Source organism: Puma concolor, chromosome A3, assembly GCF_028749965.1.
Source record: "Puma concolor isolate L17-30 chromosome A3, mPumCon1.1.hap2, whole genome shotgun sequence".
NCBI classification, from domain to species: Eukaryota; Metazoa; Chordata; class Mammalia; order Carnivora; family Felidae; genus Puma; species Puma concolor.
Genome location: NC_141669.1, coordinates 92,905,541 through 92,924,680, shown reverse-complemented (window position 1 = coordinate 92,924,680; position 19,140 = coordinate 92,905,541). Strand labels below are relative to the sequence as shown.

General features: G+C 42.9%; 1 protein-coding gene across 2 annotated transcripts; it reads left to right on the top strand.

The window, feature by feature from the left end:
* Nucleotides 1-2,912: 2,912 nt before the first annotated feature.
* On the top strand, nucleotides 2,913-7,085 carry LOC112869604 (putative cystatin-15). Of its 2 annotated transcripts, none has more exons than XM_086699845.1 (3): nucleotides 2,913-3,208; nucleotides 6,034-6,141; nucleotides 6,885-7,085. In XM_086699845.1, exons 1-3 carry the CDS (start codon nucleotides 3,014-3,016, stop codon nucleotides 6,963-6,965), a joined length of 384 nt encoding a protein of 127 aa, XP_086555971.1. In that variant the 5' UTR covers nucleotides 2,913-3,013; the 3' UTR covers nucleotides 6,966-7,085. The 2 variants fall into 2 exon arrangements, with proteins under 2 accessions (XP_086555971.1, XP_025788530.2); XM_025932745.2 differs by having other exon boundaries at nucleotides 2,927-3,208; nucleotides 6,031-6,141.
* The last annotated feature ends 12,055 nt before the right edge of the window (nucleotides 7,086-19,140 follow it).

Genomic DNA, 19,140 nt, shown 5'->3' with positions numbered 1-19,140 from the left:
GCAGACCCAGCCACTGGGTTATTTTAAACCCTGCACAGGGGCACCTGGGTGGCTCAAATGATTAAGCATCCAACTTTGGCTCAGGTTATAATCTCATGGTTCATGAGTTCAAGCCCTGCATTGGGCTCTGTGTTGACATGAACTTTCGTGATGTCCAAAGGAGACTTCTTTGGATTTTGTCTCCCTCTCTCTCTGTCTCTGTCTGTCTGTCTCTCTCTCTTAAAAATAAATAAATAAATAAATAAATAAATAAACAAAAAAAAAATAAGCCTTGCACTGATGATTCTAATGAGCTTCCTATTGGACACAAAGGTGTGAGTGCAGGTTTGTGATTCTGACTGTGGCCTCCTGTAGCTCTCAAAAAGTATGGGACTAGAAACAGCCGTTTGAGAACTGAAGGTCACAGCTTTGCTTGAATATGAAAGTTACAACAGTTGTATCCTTGGGCCACCTCTTCTTATGGCCTCCAGATTGGTAAAGCCACACCCAGGTCTAGAAGAACAATCAAACCCTGATCCAATAACTGACAGACCCCACCAGGTAAAAATCAGAAAATATATACAAAAATTTAAGAATACATTGATTTTTTATTATTGTTCAGAGTTTAGCTAAACTATTCCAGAGTACTGCTGCCTTGGCATCCACTTTGTGTGGCCAAGGAGACTGAGGGTTCCTAAAAGTGACACTAACATTTCATATAAGCACAAGCATGTGCCCTAGAGTCAAAAGCAAATGGAAGTACCGGAAGTGACTTCCCGTATAGCCCTTGTGAGCAACAGTCTCCCCTGCCTCCAGAGCCTCCCCTTTGTGTGCCATTACATAAGACCCTTATGAGGTTTACCAGGACCCTGCTCTTAAGAGTTGAATTGACCAATCTGGCCCTATCCTAAGAACCCCAAAGCATTCTACCCACTAAAGCCATGCGCTCCAGATCTTTTGGCTCCATCTGTATTGTGCCTTGACCTCCCCATGTGGCCGCTTCATCTTGCTGAGTGCCTCCCCCAGGACCTGTGAGTGACAGTCATCTATTTCAACTTCTCCCATGGTCCCTTGCTGAACTGTGATTTACCATGCCTTACTCTGTGCTTCCCTTTGGTGTTATTTTGACAAACACCATATTTTGGTGTTATTTTAACAATTATATAGAACATTCACCACCAACTAACAACATATATTCTTCAGCTAATAGAATACTGATCCAAATTGAACATATTCTGATCCATAAAGCAAATCTCAACGAATTTGAAAGAATTGATATTATATGGAATAATTTCTCTGGCTGCAGTGGTGTTAAGATTGAAATTAAGGAGCAAAACGGTTATTGAGTCAGTAATCCACCTTTAAATAACACATGGGCTGGAGAAGTAATCTCAGTTTTGATTAGGGTATATTATCAAAGGAAATGATTAAAACTTATGATGTGACAAGTATGTATGGTGATGCTGGGGTTCAGCTTCAAGGAAAGCAATGGTTCAGACAGGCACATGCTGAAGATGGACGCTAGGATGACTGACGATCATAGTCTCTCTCTCAAGAATGCGAGGAAGTTATCACAAAAAAGCATAGTCAAAGAAAAGAAGAAATAAATTGATAGAAAGGGTCAATACATCCAACAGCTGTCCATTCACAGGCCTCATGAAATCCCTGAACCCCATTAAGAGAGTTCTAGAAGTGAGGCAGTGACAACCCACGTTAGTAATGTAAAGGGGCCTTGTTATAAATCCTGCAGTTCTCAAAAAGTTACACTGGCCACTCTAGTCATCCTGCTGCCAGGAGTAGTGAGGAAGAACCAGTGTCGGGGCCCTGAGCTCCTCGGGGGAGGAAACAGACTCAGACATACTTGGAGGTAGGTTTTAGAGCCCTTGTGATGATTGTCCTTAGATCCCCATACCTCCAGCCATATACTGATGTGCAAAAGGGAAGGTGTTCACAAGAGTGTCTGTAATTTTGGCCACACTCCCATCTCTTCCTGGGAGTAGCCCCAGTGTGTACTTATGGCCTGTCCCCACAGCTGTGGCCTTGGCCCCGTACCCTTTCTGGGATCATCATCAATATGTTTGTGTCTATTTACTCCATGCCCAAGTGGAAAAATCCTTCCCTTGCATAGTGTCCTCATACATGTGGGCAGCATGTTGTACTTTCCCTGTCTGCTCACTCCCATTGCTTTGTATGAAGTCAGGCAAGTACCATAGTACCTCTCCTCTGCGATAAGCCTGACAACAATGGCATGGCAAAAGCCATGGGATGTCAAAGTTTCAGAGCTGTGTGGAAATGCATGTGGGCTGGGGCTGAGCCAGGTCTGCCCTTCCCAGCTCCTGACCCATGTCCATGGCTGCCATCCAGCAGAGACCTGCTCTGGTCTAGTATACCCCCCTTGTCCTGGGCATTCTCTCCACCCATCCCAGGACATTAGAAATCTCTCTCCCCACTGCCAAGTACAGTCAGACCTCATGGCAAGTAGGTCAGTAGGTGCCAGAGGTGATGGAAAGGATGGTACCCCAGCCCCAGTGGTGGCCCTTCCCTGTACCCTCCTGATGCCCCCAGGGGTAATAGGCAGCAGCCATGGTCAGAGGTAGACCTGGCTTTTACCTCAAATCCCCAGGACTCAGGGCCTACCAGTGTTCCTAAGTGTTCCTGTGACTTGCCAGTTGTAGGATACACTGCCATGAGAGGAAGAGAGGTGGCTTCAAGACCCCCATCAGGGCCTATTTGGGCTGGGCTGGGGCAGGGGGATGTAGCCCTGCAAACAGAGCATCTTTCTTGTGTGTCCCTGTGTCCAAGGCTTATGGAACAAAGGGGTGGAGATTGAGAGCTTCTGCTCTGCCTTCTGTTTGTAAAGATGGGAGGGACAAGGCAGGGAGTGAAGGGGAGGAGCTGGACAGAGCACTGGCCAACGGCCAGGGACTCCTTGGGGTAGAGCTGTGTGGGATGCAGAGCTGCAGAGGGTGGGCCCACACCAGCTGTTACCCTGCCATCTGTGTGCTGCTGGCCTCCAGGGCTGACACCAGACAGCATGCTCCTGAAGGCACCTTTGCTTCTGGGGCTCATTACACTGGTGTCTCATGTCTGTAGTTCTGACTTTGTGGACATTAGTAGGAGAGCAAATCACTTTGCCCTGTGTGTGGAGTTTGCAGTGTTCCATTTCAACCAAGTCTATCTAGATGAGTATGCATACAAGTTACTGTGGGTACGGCGAAGCCAGCGCAAGGTAAGTGGTGTATCCTCCCTCCCTGTGGCTCCATATTCACCTAGAGACCACACTTAGGAGGGGTGAGTCCTGGATCCACAGGGAAGAGCATTCCTAAATGCCCAGATCTGTTTTTGTCTGTTGTATCATCATTTTAATTTGGCAAATATTGGTAAAAAACCACAAGTTCTCATTAGAAGTGTTCCAGGTTTCCAATTTGTTTTCCTCATGAGTGAGGCCCCTGAATAACAAAGGGGAGAAGGAAAGAGGTGAGCAGAAAGCAAGTACTGAAGACAGAGATCCAGCTGTGGAGTGAAAGAGGGAAGAACAGGGGCTGATAAAGCAGCTGAGAGAAGCTAGAGTGGGACAAACAAACAAGAAATGCTAAGAAAAGCGGTAGATGGGAAACAAAATCCTGAGAAGGAAAGGCATGACAACAGTTGAGCTGTGAGGCTCCTGTAAAAAGCACTGTGGGTCCAAGCCTGGGTGGGAGATGGCAGAGACGACAGGCAGGGATGTGTTCTCATGGGACTGTTATGCTGGTGAGGTCAGGCCAACGGCCCCCAAGTTCATAAGTGAAATAGTGGAAAGCTGGGGCAAGAGCTGCACGTGTGGGGGCCCAGGGCTGAGGGGAGGTGAGAGGTATGGGGAGTGTTCAGGGAAGGCATCTAAATGATGGGTACTCCTGGAAGGACCCAGTCACATGGAGGGTGGGGATAAGGAGGGCAGGCAGCTGTGGAGAGGACCCTAGAGGAACAAGCAACAAGTGTCCCTGGGGATGGCCTGAAATTCCAGGGACTGGATTTGCTATGAAAGAGGTGCAGAGAGGCAGGAGTGCAGTGGGAAGTGGGACTAGGGACACCTTCAGGGCCCCAGGTGAAGACTTGGGATGTTATCCTTGGAGTTCTGGAGACCCATGGAAGGGGCTCTCTCAGAGGCTCCACAGCCACTGGGATGCAGTGATCACTGGGAAATGGAAGAAGTGTTGGCTTGTGTATCTGTTGGAGGTTGATGTGGAGTGCACTGGTATGAGGGTGTGAAAGAGGCTCAAGGACAGACCCTGGGTGTTTTTCCAGAACACATGGGTGTGCAGTGACTCTATCAACTGAAAAGACACAGCAGGTTTGGAGAAGACACGAATAGATCTGGAATTTAGGATTCCTGAAACAGCCCAGGCAGAAGAAGGTCTTGTGTTATAGAGCCTTAAAAATGGGAAAGAGGTTGGGTCTGATAGAAACGTGTCATTAGTCTCTGTTGGGAAAACCTTTCCCACTGCTGTTTATTCTTACCATTTTGTGCTTTCTTTGGACAGAATACATACTGCTGTCCAGAACTCATTCTGTCCATGCCCAGATTCTGGTCCCTGCATGAACTGTCCTGAGCCAGGATAGCCTACCATGCCAGCAGGGCTCTGATGGAGAGGGTCTCACCTCTTCACCACATTCCTTAGACAGCCCATGCACACAGCCCACCAGATTCCTTCAGTCTTTCCCATTTCCTTACCCTCCGCCTCTTCCTTAGACAGTAGCCAGCCCTGGACACCTGGAGGCTGCAGGAGCTCCTTGGACATAGAGACCACAGTTGCTGCTTCAGCCCCTGTGCCCTGTCCCAGCTCAGGGTCTGGTGAACATGCAAGTGGGGCTGGTGGTGCATGAGTGTGTGTGTGTGTGTGTGTGTGTGTGTGTGTTGGTGGTGTGTGTCATGTTGATGGTACATGTCTAGGTATGAGTGGGTATCATGTGTCAGCTGTAAGAACTGAGTTTCAAATGAAGTCAGCTTTCTAGACAATTCCAAATCAGTCCACTGAGAGGCAGATTTCTCCTTATGGTGAATTCTGACTACATTTCTATGTTTGAGTTCTTCCTCTCTTTTTTTTTTACTTAAAAATTTTAATGTTTATTTTTGAGAGAGAGAGACAGGGGGAGAGAGAGAGAGAGAGAGAGCACAAGTGGGGGTGGGAGGCAGAGAGTGAGACAGAGATACAGAATCCCAAGCAAGCTCCAGGCTCTGAACTGTCAGCACAGAGCCCAACACAGGGCTCAAACCCATGAAGTGGGAGATCATGACCTGAGCCGAAGTTGGACACTTAACTGACTGAGCCAACCAGGTGCTCCTGTTTGAGTTCTTCTTGTGCTTTTGTGGATTTATTTCTATTTAACAAAATAAAATAATAACTTTTAATAATTCCTGATAGAAGCCTAACAAACACATGGAACAACACTGCTTTGTAAATATCCACCTTAATGAACATTAGCAAGAAGAGCCTTTCTGTATAGCCAGTTCCCACATGAAGAGAGGCAGAGCATTCCCAGCCCCCAGGACCCTCTATGTCCCCATCTAGATGCTGTCCCAAAAGGAATGGCAAGCTCTGATGGCTGATCAGTGGACTAACACACCTGTTATCCTACTGTCCAGAGAAGGACTCACTGGTGTGCTCACATTGTGTCCGGCTGATGCTGTGTAGGTGTCCAATGAGAGATGGGTGGTGCTGTCAGTGTTGCTGCAGACCATGCAGGCTTCTTGCTGTGCAGTCTTCCATCCTGTGCATTCATGGTGCTGTGAATGTGACTAAAAGCTACAGGTCATCAGGAAGAGTGCTACAGGGAAGATTCTAGTGCATGTACATATGGACATCTTCTTATAAGAAAAAAGGGAAAATGAAGAGGAAAAGGTGAAATAAAAAATCAATTAAAATTAGAAAAATAAGAGTCATTACACATACATATGTCCTTATTCATTTACATATGCACATTCACAGTTTTTGCCTGTTTTCCTTATGGTTTTCTGTTTTTCTCATTAATGCAAAGTATTTCACTGCAGTTTCTACAATTTGTTCTTAACAGCAGTTTACTTTGATATATTTAATGGAGTTGGAGTTGGGCCAAACCATTTGCTCAAAACAGGATGAAGACCTGGAAAACTGTCCCTTACAAGAAGGCCCGAGGGAGAAAAAGGTTTGAGAATATGATGAACATTCACATAAAGGAGGGTTGATGGGAGGAGGCTTAGGGAAATTGTCAGGATGGTCATGGGCCAGAATGAGAGTCTGGCTCCTCTCTCCCCAGGTCCCAGGGCTTCCCATTGAAGGGGGATGTGGTCATTCCAGGCAGACAAGAGCTGCTCCTAGAAGGGCAGCGAGCTGAGCCCTGTACTTACCTCTGGCCTGTATAGTAGCCTTCTTGTGTTATCATCTATGAGCTGATCTTATTCAGGAAACTTGGACCCCAGGCATGAGCCTCAGTCAGGATGATGCTCAGCCAGGATGGGTGCTTATCTCGGTACTCCCATCCCAGACTTGGGGGTAGCATCCTTTCAGGGTAGGTTTGCAGCTGCTGCTGAGTGTTGGCAGCACTAGATGGACCACCTCCTGGGCAGTCTGCTGGCTCCCTAAGAACTCAGGGGGGCGGGGGCAGGTGCTTAAGGCAGCATAAGCTGCACTGACAAGACTCTGAAAGGGCAAGTAATGGTCCCACCACATGCCCTCTCAGGAACCCTTGTTCCACATGTGCAGATTAAGCAACCCCTACCCATCATTCTGGTGGAATCTTAAGCTCCTCAAATCCTACCCCAAGTCACTGTTTGTTTTTGTTTTTCATCTTTTGTAGTTTTTCATGCACCTTGAACTCCTATTCAGTCCTTCATGCTAAATGTTCTCCATGTGTGAAACTGTTCTAATCTCATAATTACTTTTTTTTAGGTGGATTGCACCTTTGTTGTGGATATCAGACCATGGCTTTCCCAGTTCTCCCTCCTGAACAGCACCTGTGTGCAGAAATAGGCTGGGAAGGGGTCCCTGGCTCCTCATACAAAAGATCCTTTTCCTCCAGAGAGCAACAGTCAGTCTGTATGTATTCCCAGGTCTGTTCAGCACCAGGAGAATTAAAAGCATCTCAGAGCACTTTTTGGGTCCCTGTCAGTTTTGCACTTTCCTGAATCATTTTTATTTTATAAATGTTGCTGCTGTGACAAGAAGTACAGAATTGATCATCCTTATTATTCTTACATTGGCTGTTGGTGCACAGTGTTGAGTCAATCAGACTCCCCAACTCATGGGAGGCTACCCTCGTGGTTCTTTCAGGGCCCCCACTGGTTGGTTGGTATATTCATTCATTCATCCATTAATAGAACCATCCATCCGTCCATCCATCCATCCATCCATCCATCCATCTATCCATGTATCCATTTATTCACTCATTCTCCAATCTCTCCAGCCCCTCATCTATTCCACTCAAAAGGAATGCAGACAATTTTGTGAGGGAACATCCACCTGTATCTTCTTTATTTCAGCTCTGAGGGAAGGCTCACAATAGGGTGGTCCTTCTGAAGAGGGGCCATATCTCATCACAGGGATTGGAGGTGGGTGAATGAAGCTGACAAAAGGCTTTGCCCTTCTTGGACACCCATCAGGGCATCTGCACATAAGCCTCACTGACACATAATTAGATCTTCTCCAAAGCCTCTGATGATATCTCAGAACACAATAGCTCCAGTCTCTATGTCTCACCTGCTCCCTCAGGCCTGTAACCCCCTCCCAGCACAGGCTGACCTCCGTGGCTGTCAATGCCAATCACTACTCCTGGGACAGCCACTGTGGTTACAGACACCCAACCTGATGAGTAAGTCTGTCTTCTGAGATACTCATGGGGATGGCCTGGAGGGGCAGAGTAAAGAGAGTGTGGGAGCACCTGGGGGAATGACTGGGACAGAGAGGCAGTAACAATACTGCTTGGAGGAATACTTCAGAATGGAGGGGCTGAGCATCTTTCTTCCTTCTTCCTGGGTTTCTAAGGACTCTGATTTGAGTGGCTCCTTGTTGAAAGTCTGCCTGTTTCCTGGCCCATCTATTTTTATGAAATGGTCATAGGGATGATGTGACAGAATTTTCCAAGACAATTTTGGACAGTTCCATTGGGTATAGCACAAAAATAGTGGTCTGGTTCAGCTTTGGTTCTTTGACACATCTGTGTATAAAGTTTGTGACCTCTCCCACACCTTGGTAGGGACATACACAAACTTACAAGGGTAAGTCTGTGTGGCCAACAGATAATAGGTCACTACTACCCATCCTTGCTTGAGAGTTCTCAGGTTCTGAGGAATTGTGGCTTCACCTGAGGAAGGCCTAGTGTCCTGTTCTTTCTCACTATGTCTGTTGTGTCTTCTGATCCATGAAAACCCCTTAATTTTACAAACCCCTTTAATTTTACAAATTTCCTAGAGATCAGGCCATACCCACCCTCTCTACTAAAGAAGAATCTTTGTGAACCAAAATCAGAAATACATACAGTCTCCAGGTGATTGGCACTGTGGCCACAGTTGGAAAATAGTTATCTAAGGAACTGAAATATTTAGAAATGTGTGAAATGTAGCTAGTGTATTTTGTTTGTGACCTATGTCTTTCCTCTGGTTCATGCTTTCATAGAATATAGAATTAAAAACATGGCCCCATTCACTCAACTCATGTTCACAGGTCATGGTTTGTGCAAGAGTCTTTGGCAAGGTGGGTAAATGTGCCTGCCACCATTGCTTTTGATGAGCACACATTAGTAACTTTTGAATGATACAGCATTATCCAAGGTGAGTCAGCACCAGGAGCAGCTTGTCCTGTGTCAATGTGTCTTAGAGAGACCTCTCCAGATCCAGCCCAGTCATTCATTGTCCCAAAATCAGTAGGGAGTAAAAATATACTTGAAAGTTACAATATAACCACCCATATAGAAACATTGACATGCATTTCAGAAATTCTCTATTTCCACAAACCCAGAATGTTTTATGGGATTTACTGGTTTGAAGGAGCAGAGGTCTTTGGAATATATCTGTGAGACCCCTTCTGAAATGGGGGCTTAAACCAAAATCTCAGCACTGAATTCTCTGGGGAAGCTTCAAAGTGAAAAGGGAGGAGGTGAAAGAGAAATAGGGGAACGATGTTCCCTGCAAGGTTGATGTCATGAAATTTAATGAGATGATCTCTGTTAACTCTCACCACCAGCACCCTTCCCCATTTCCCTGCCAGGGCCCTGGCAGCTAGTCTCATGATTCTCTACTGTGCTTTTCCTAAACTGAGCTCACAGATTGAATCTAGTTCTTTTTACCCATGTTAACTCTTTGATTTCCAAATGCAAAGATCCATAGACATTACCAAAGAAACAAAGGCTCAGAAATACATGTAACTAGTCATTTGTTATCTCCTTTTTGTGATGCTTTCCAAATATTATTGTCAAAGCAAAATCATATACCACAGAAACTGCTGCTGTTTATAAGCTTTCCTGTCCTCTCTTAGGAAGCTACATTGTCAGCCCAGGAATAGCATCAGCGAATCAAAACCAACAAATCAATGTCCTGAAGCATCATATTTGTTAGGCTGAGCACCTCACCTCTGTCTCCAACTGCCCTAGACACAGGTGCCATTCCTCAGCATCTGCCCTATGTCTTCCCAGCGTGCTCATAAAGCTGGTATGACCTCTCCTTCCTCTCCAGTCTCCTGGTCATATCCACTTTCAGGATTTACTCTTTAGATAATGACATCTATTATCTCTGAAACTGTCTATCTATATTTTATGTAGACCTGTCCTATGGTTACATCGTATGCATTGCTGTCAGATCAAGGTAAAATATTTTCCAAATCATGCAAAGCCTCAATTAGTTCCACATGTTTAAAACACAGAATGTCAATCACTCAGTCAAAAGCAATCATAAAAAAGACAAGACTTGGTGGGTAAATCAAGAGCAAAATTCAATAATAGAAACAAAACTGAAAATATACCTAGACAGTGTAGTTATCAGATATGGGGCTTTAATGTGTCCAAGATGAATAGGTTCAGGGGAGAAAGATGGGTAGTACCAGCAAAGAAGTAGAAGCTACCAAAAAAGAATAAAAGGAAAGTTCTAGAACTGAAAAATATAGTAATGGAAATGAATAATGCAATAGGCAGGTTAACCTCAGATTCAGAGCAGCTACATGAGAGTTAGACAGCAGGGAGGCAGACTTGAGCAGATACAAGATGGGAAGCATGAGAAAGGCAAGGTGAGATCTCCCTCATAGAGGAAGAAACAGACCATGGGACAGAAGCAATATTGCTGATTCATAGGGGCACACGTACCCAATATTTATAACAGTGCTTTCAACAATAGCCAAATTATGGAAAGACCCTAAGTATCCACCAACTGATGAATGGATAAAGATGTGGTTTATATATACAATGAAATACTACTTGGAAATAAGAAAGATTGAAATCCTGCCATTTGCCATAAGGTGGATGAAACTGGAAGGTATTATGCTAAGTGAAATGTCAGTCGGAGAAAAATATCATGTTTTCACTTATATGTGGAACTTGAGAAACTTAACAGAAGACATGGGGGAAGGGAAGGGGAAAAATAGTTACAGAGACAGAGGGAAGCAAACCATAACAGACTCTTAAATACAGAGAACAAACTGGGGGCTGATGGGGGGTGGCAAGGGAGAGGGGAAAATGGGTGATGGACATTGAGGAGGGTAGTTGTTGGGATGAGCACTGGGTGTTGTATGTAAGAGATGAATCACGGGAAACTACCCCCAAAACCAAGAGCACACTGTATACACTGTATGTTAGCCAACTTGTATTATACTGAATACATATACAGCCAAATTACATTAAAAAAAGAAAAAAATATAAAGCTTGAGTTCTCTAGAACTGACCAAAGACATCAAGCCATTGATTTAAGCAATGTCATAAACCCAAGCAGGGTATAATAAAAGAAACCCATAACTGAGAATAAAAGAGTTCAAAGTCAAATTTAAGGAGAAAAAATCTTAAAATCAGCCAGAGGTAAAAATATCTCTTATTTTCAAACAAACCATTATTGGGCTTTCAGCTGAGCTCAGGAAACAACGAAATGTCAGAAGATGCCATGCACGTGCTAACTGCTGGAGGAAATTAATTATGGACCTAGAATCCCTCAGCCAGCAAAAACCCCTCTCAAAAATGTATACAAAATCAAGTTATTTTAAACAAGCAAAATGGAGTGTAGTTGTTGCCAGTAAAATTGGTCTAAAATAAACACTGGAGGGAATTCTCTGGGAACAAGGAAAAACAAGTCCAGATGGAAAAATAGTATGGCAGGAAGAAAGGAAGAACACTCAAAAGGAACAATATGTAAATAAATGTAGGTGATATATTGACTGTAAGAAATAATATTGTATTGAATATTGTTAAATACATATAGAATTAGTATACATGAAAATAACACTAAATTGGAACAGGAATCAATGCGACTAGGATGATGTATATGCACTGGAAACCTTAATTAAAAGTTTGTTGACTGCTGGAAAAGTACAAGAAGGCAAAACAAAAAGGAAACACTTCTAAACATGAACACAGAGATTTTGGAAAAATGAGAATGGATTAAAGTATACTATGTCAACGCTAACCAAAAAAATGTCAGTATAACAGTACTAAGATTCCATAAGCCCTAAGACAAGAGACAGCACTTGAAATAAAGGTGGCCAGTTTACTGATGGAAATGTTTATCTACTAGGAATATGTAACAACTCTAAATATGTAGGCACCTGTCTCAGAATACCCAAAGCACAAACAGAAAGAATAAAAAGGGGAGATAATCAAATCCACCATCATAGCGAGAGGATACAAAACACACCCCACAGGGGCTGATAAAACTCAGCGGGCATAGTACATCAGCCATGTTCTAAAGTTCCTATAGAGATGTACCAACTTGTCCTTTTTGACTTACACTGAACATCACTTACACACTGATCATGCATACATGCTCTTTTCAAGTGCATATGAAACATTTCCAGAATTGATCAATTGTGTATCACAAAGTAAGTCTCAACAAAATTCACAGGCCTGACACTATGCAGATCATTTAATAACCACGGTGAAATTAAGGTGGAAATCAATATGAAAATGCAAGAGACTTCCAGAGATCAGAAGAAGCTTCTCTTGTTTCTGTGGACCCTTCCCATCCTCTCTGCTGGCTCTCTCCTCAAAGTGACCCAGAGATTAAGGGGGATGGATTTGGAGGATTTGTTGCCTACAGAGAAACTTCTGAGGGGATCCCCTCTGAGGAGACTGGATCCAGGCCAAACTCCTAGAAGTAACTTTTCAGGCTGCAGTTAATTATAAAGGCTCCATCTGGAAGGCTTCATGACAGAAGTTGGCCTTGAGTACCAGCCCTTGTACACATTTGCAGTCTTTGATGAGAACTGCAGGCAAGGGCTCACATGCCCCTCCAACCCACAGGGAAGGTGCTCCACCAAGATACTGCTTTGGGGGACCTCCTAATGGAAAAGGGGCACTTGACACTTTCTTCACTCAGACTCAGTTCTCAATACTTTCTGACTCCTAGCCCTTCCTCCTCACCCTCTCAAGAACTTGGGAGTCCTCTCTGGCTTGCTTGCTTCCTATTCATTCACTAATTTATTATCTTTTTCCCCACACCTACTCTAGTCCCCTTCCCCTATTCTTAGGCAACCATTCTCATGCCTTTTATGTGTACCTTTGCATCGGTATTTTTGAAGAGTGGGTAGTATTGTTTTGTGTCCAAAATAGTTATTTAATTGGGTTGTACGATATATTTTCTTTTGAATTTGACTTTTTCCTTTTAACATTGTCTTTTATAAGATCCATTCTTGGGGCACCTGGGTGGCTCAGTCGCTTAAGTGACTGACTCTTGATATTGGCTCAGGTCATGATCTCAGGGTTCCTGAGATCAAGACCCGCATCAGGCTCTGCGCTTACAACATTGAGTCAGCTTGGGTTTCTCTCTTCCTCCCTCTCTCTACCCCTACCCCTTCCTCTCAAAATTAAGAAATAAACATTTAAAAATAAATAAACGATCCACTCTTCTTTCTCTGTATACATCCAGGCTAGCTTCCATACCTGAGTCATACTTTACCCACCTTTCTCCACTTCCAGAGAGCTTCTGAGTTTCCTATCAAATTTGCTGTAGTGAATATCTTCTTTTAGGTCATTTATGGATATGCTGAGAAATTCCTTGGATTGGTACTCAGGAACAGACTTGCTGCATCTTGGGCTTTGCAAACCCTCAATTTATCCTCCAGAATGGAGGTGCCAGTCCTCATGTTCCCCAGCAGCTCAGGAGCTCACTTGTGCCCCCCTGATCAGTCTCATCAAGCTTTCTCATTTTTGATAGCCTAGTAGGTGAAAAGGATTAACCCATTTCACTGGTGATACCTATTTTCACTTCTTTGGTTACCAGTGGGTTTGAATATATTTTGATAGGCTCAGTCTGAGATTTCCCCTCAGACAATGCCTAACTCATAACAGTAGCTCATTTCTTAGTCTCAGATTTGTCAAATGTCTTTGACTTTTGTTAATGGTATCTTTTGTGAAACAGACATGCTAAATTTTGTGAGTTTTAACCTGGAGTGTGGCATTTCATACTACAGATTATTAATGTATTTTCAGGCCTTTTCACCTCTGCTTGTTTGGGGCCTTCTTGATCTATCTAATTTTTGTCTTCTTATCTGTCAGGTAAAAAGATGACCACTTACTTGTTTTCCCCTGCAGCTGTCTCATTTCTTGCTAGGTTTGTGTTAGGTTGTGCTAGGCCTATCGATATTTTCATGACTGCATCTTCTTGTTCTATTTCTTATTTTGTCCATTTTTGTTCCTATATTAGTTTTTCTATACCCCGTTACAAATAACCACACATTTAGCAGCTTAAAACAATACCCATTTATTACCTTACAGTGTCTGTGGGTCAGACTTATCTGGGTCCTCTGTTCAGGGTCTCTGCAGACTGCATCAAAGTGTTGGCCAAGACTGCGGACTCATCTGAGAAGGGGTCCTCCTCCAAGTTTATGTGGTAGTTGGCAGAATTCAGTTCCTGTAGTTGTAAGTCTGAGACTCTCAGCCATTAGAGGCTGCTATCCTCTGTTAACATGGCCTTCTGCTCAACATGTCCATTTGCTCTTTCAAGGCCAACAGGCAAGTGTCTCTGCTTCTTCTTGTCTCTTACTTCTAGATAATTTTTTTTTTCAACGTTTATTTATTTTTGGGACAGAGAGAGACAGAGCACGAACGGGCGAGGGGCAGACAGAGAGGGAGACACAGAATCGGAAACAGGCTCCAGGCTCTGAGCCATCAGCCCAGAGCCCGACGCGGGGCTCGAACTCACCGACCGCGAGATCGTGACCTGGCTGAAGTCGGACGCTTAACCGACTGCGCCACCCAGGCGCCCCTAGATAATTTTTTTTTAAAACAGCTTTCATGAGATATAATTCACAGGCCATACAATTCTCTTATTTAACATGTGCAATCCAGTGGCTTTTCCTACATTCGCAAAGTTTTGCATCCATCACCAGAATCAATCTTAGAACATGTTCATCAATGCAAAAAAGAAATGCCATACTCCTTAGGTATTACCCTCCAGTTCCCAATCTCCCTCTGTCCCAGGCCTATCAGCAACTAGCTTTTTGTCTGCATAGATTTGCCAACTCTGGACATTTCACATAAATGGAATCATACAATATAATGACTCAGCATCTTTCACTTAACATAATGTTTCCAAGATTCAATCATGCTGTAGTATGTAATCAGTACTTCATCCCTTTTTATTGCCTAGTAATATTCTATTGTGTGGATATGCCACATTACATTTGATTCATTTTTTACGTGATGGACATGTGGGTTGTTTCTACCCTTAATCAATCATGAGTAATGGTGCTGTGTATACATTTTTGCGTGGACATAATTTTTCTCTTGGGTATATACCTAGAAGTAGTAGGGCTGGAACATATGGTAATTCTATTCTTTAATCATTTGAAGAATTGCCAGTCTGTTTTCCAAGTGGTTGTGCCACTTTACATTCCACTAGGAGTGTATGAGGGTTACAATTTCTCCACATCCTTACTAATACTTGAAATAATCCATCCTTTTTATTCTAATCATCCCAGTGGTGTGAAGTGAGCTCATTGTGGCTTTGATTTGTATCTCCCCAATGGTTCATAAAGTTGAACGTCTTTTCATGTGTTTATTGGACATTTGCATATATTCTTTGAAGAAATTTCCATTTAGATATTTTGCCCATATTTTAATTGGGTTATTTGCCTTTGTATTATTGATTTGTGGTAGTTTTAAAAAATATATTCTAGATTCAGATCTCTTAAGTCATATGTGATATTCAAAATTTTCTGCCATTATGTGGATTGTCTTCACTTTCTTGGTAGTGGCTCTTGAAATACAAAAGTTTTCCATTTTGATTATGTCCTTTTATCCATTTTTTTGGGTGCTTGTGCATTTGGTATTGTTTCAGAAAAGATTGCCTAATTAAAAGTCACAAAGAGAGGCACCGGGGTGGCTCAGTCAGTTGGGCTGACTCTTGATTTTGGTTCAGGTCATGATACCAGGGTCATGGGATCCAGCCCTGTGTCTGGCTCCACATCCAATCTACTTGGGTTTCACTCTCTCTCTCTGCCCCTGTCCCCTGCGTGCATGCTCTTTCTCTCTCAAACAAAGAAAAAAAAGTTTTAATTTAAAAAAAAGGTCTTAAAGATGTATACCAATATTTTCTTTTAAGGGTTTTGTTGTTTTAGTTTTTACATTTAGGTCTTTTTTTTTTTAATTTTTTTTTCAACGTTTATTTTTGGGACAGAGAGAGACAGAGCATGAACGGGGGAGGGGCAGAGAGAGAGGGAGACACAGAATCGGAAACAGGCTCCAGGCTCTGAGCCATCAGCCCAGAGCCCGACGCGGGGCTCGAACTCACGGACCGCGAGATCGTGACCTGGCTGAAGTCGGACGCTCAACCGACTGCGCCACCCAGGCGCCCCTACATTTAGGTCTTTAATCCATTCTGAGTTAATTTTTATATATGGTGTGAAGTAGAGTCCAACTTCATTCTTCATGTGAATATTGAGTTGCCCCAATATTGTTGAAAAAATATCTTATTTGTTGAAAAAAATCGTATTTTCCTATTAAATTGTCTTGGGTCCCACGTCTAAAGCCAATGGTTGTAAAAATTAACTGCATATCCATCCTTATGATAGGACTGAATTTTTAGGATTGTTGTAGCTTTGGAGTAAAATTTGAGATTGGAAAGAGTGAGTTCTCGAAGTTTGTCCTGTTTTTGCAACTTTTTTTTGTCTAGTTTGGGTTCCTTGCATTTTATGGATAATGGGCCCATAGAGTTCTTTACCATCCTGAAAATGAAACTCTTCTCTAGACCCTTTTTTAAAGGACTCATTTGATTGGGTCAGCTCTACCCATAATTTCTCCTTGTATTATCTTAAAGGTCAATGACTAAAGATCTTAATTACTTCTGCAAAATGTCTTCCTCTTTGCCATATAACATACCCTTATCACAGGAATGGTATCTCACATGTTTACATGTTCTACCCACAATCAATGGTAGGGAAGTATACAGAGTGTATATACTGGGGGTATATCTTGGAGGTCATCTTAGAGTTCTGCTTACCATAGTCTGACTTTTTTTTTGCCTTAAGCTTTATTTTGTCATTTTTTAAAAGACTGATGCTCTAATTTTCTTTTTGCTTCATATATGCCTATTTTTTCTGTCCTTTTATTTTTATCTTTTCTGTGCCTTCTTGTCTTAAGTGTATCTTTTGTAGATACCATGCTGTGGGTCTTTTTAAAAAAATGTAATCTGTGAATTTCAACATTTTATTTAATGAACTACTTTTATTACTATTATACTACATGTCTTTGCCATTTTAAACACTTCTCTTTTATTGAATATTCTAATTTTATGTTTTTGCCCTCTTAATCTAATTTTCAATGCGTAAATTGAAGTTTCTTCTGCTAGTTCCATTTTGTTTTTGTTCTTTTGATTATTGCCCACTTAACTTCAAAGCCGTTTTCATGCTTATTTACTCCTGTGGCTCCCAGTTCCTGCCAAGGTGGTGAACTACCAGAGGCTATTTGGTCCTTCCCAGGATCAATGCTAGAAAGACTATAGAAATGAGAGAAACTGAGATTCCTGTAAACTAGCAAAGCATAAGAAAACAAAAACCATGTGAGACTCCTGTGGAGGCTACAGGTTTACTCTTGTTTTATGGTAATCATTATTTACCTTTTCACCATAGAAATTGGCAGCAACCTCCAGGGCTGCAGGTACCAGGGTTGTGGGGTCAAAATAAGACAAGCTTCCCTCCAGAAAGAAGAGCTGGTGAAAACCAGTGGGGTCAAGGTCTGCTTCCAGGAAGCTATGTAGCTCATTTCAAATCTGTGGTTCTATAAAGGGATTAAGACTGGTGGGGATGTTGGCTTGGGGTGAATGTATTCTGCATGTAGGATTTTGCAAATGCAATTGAGAACCTTGAAATGGGGAGATTATCCTGGAATATATGGGTAGACCAGTGTAACCACAAAGGTCCTTGTAATGGGAGAGGCAGGAAGCTCAGAATCATAGAGACAGAGATATGAAAATGGAAGTAGCAGAGGAGATAGATGAGAGAGAGAGAAGTTGACAGAGAGAGGTTTGAAAATGCTTCATGGAGGAGGAGACAGTGAACCAAGGGATATAGGCAGCCTCTGAGCTGGAAAAGAGAAGGAAATGCATTTCCCTATAGAGTCTCCAGAAGGAATGCAGACCTGCCTGTACTTTGATTTCAGCCCAGTGAAAAGTGTTCTGGACTTCTGACCTCCAGAACTGTAGAACAATAAATCTGTGTTGTTTTAAGTTGCTCAGTTTGCAGTAATTTGTTACAGCAGCAACAGGAAACTGAAACAGGTGGATTTTATTTTAGGGTGTCTGCCTCCTCTGAAGGTTGCTTCATCACAATTGAAAGGTGAATTCTTCACTTCAGGGATTGCTTAGTGGAGTGGCACAAAGCAGGTGATAGACAAGGCCTCTAGGGTACCTGGACCTTCATGCTCTGGGATGCATCACCTTTCCTTTCCTTAAGTTCACCAAATTTAAAGTCCTAATCCAGGTCACCATTCCAGACAGAGATGCTGGCACATCTCAAGGGAATGTGAACTTTCTGGCCAAAATAAATAAAAACCTGAGGACTACAATAATTAGGCTAAACCAAATAAAACCACTGTTTTTATAGATCAATATCAGCCAAATATTAGCAATTCCTTGTGGTTCAACTAAATAAGAGTGATTAAACTATTGGCCGTGGACCAAATTTGGCTCATTGCCTGTTTTTTTCTTTAAGTTTTATTTATTTGTTTCTGAAAAAGAGACAGAGAGGGAGGAGAGACAGAGAGAGAGTGAGCAGGAAAGGAGTAGAGAGAGGGATAGAGAATCCCAAGCAGGCCCCACACTGTCAGTGCAGAGCCTGACATTGGGCTCAAACTCACAAACTGTGAGATCATGACCTGAGCTGAAATCAAGAGTTGGATGCTTAACTGACTGAGCCACCCAGGCACCGCCCCCACCACTGCATGTTTTTATAAATAGTTTTATTGGAACAGAAATACTTATTTATTTATTGGAACAGAGGCATATTGCCTCTGGTGGCTATCAGGCTACAATGGCTCAGTTAAGAAATTCTTAGAGACTGCATGAAATATTTTCTATTTGCCTCTTTAGAGAAAAAGTTTTCTGGTCCTTGCTCTATAATATACCATTTGAAGCAGAATTGTCAGACAAAATTGCTGAAAAATTTTAAACAAGCAAGATAAAATGATTAAGAAGGTAAAGAAAGGTTTTTGTAATCTGAAAAAAAAATGGGCAAGCATTTATTTAAAAAAAAAAAAGAACCATGTGGAAATAGTAGATATAAAAAAAACCCAAGGGGTGGATAGGTAAAGCAGGGAAACAGATAGGATATTAAGAGGGACACATATAAGAGAGAAATGAGGGGCGCCTGGGTGGCGCAGTCGGTTAAGCGTCCGACTTCAGCCAGGTCACGATCTTGCGGTCCGTGAGTTCGAGCCCCGCGTCAGGCTCTGGGCTGATGGCTCAGAGCCTGGAGCCTGTTTCCGATTCTGTGTCTCCCTCTCTCTCTGCCCCTCCCCCGTTCA

Excerpts from the sequence above, each read along its gene's own strand:
- LOC112869604 (XM_025932745.2), top strand. The coding sequence starts at position 3,014 with ATGCTCCTGAAGGCACCTTTGCTTCTGGGGCTCATTACACTGGTGTCT. Across the intron at positions 3,209-6,030 it reads TACGGCGAAGCCAGCGCAAG|CAGTTTACTTTGATATATTT; the intron begins GTAAGTGGTGTA and ends TGTTCTTAACAG. Across the intron at positions 6,142-6,884 it reads AAGGCCCGAGGGAGAAAAAG|GTGGATTGCACCTTTGTTGT; the intron begins GTTTGAGAATAT and ends ACTTTTTTTTAG.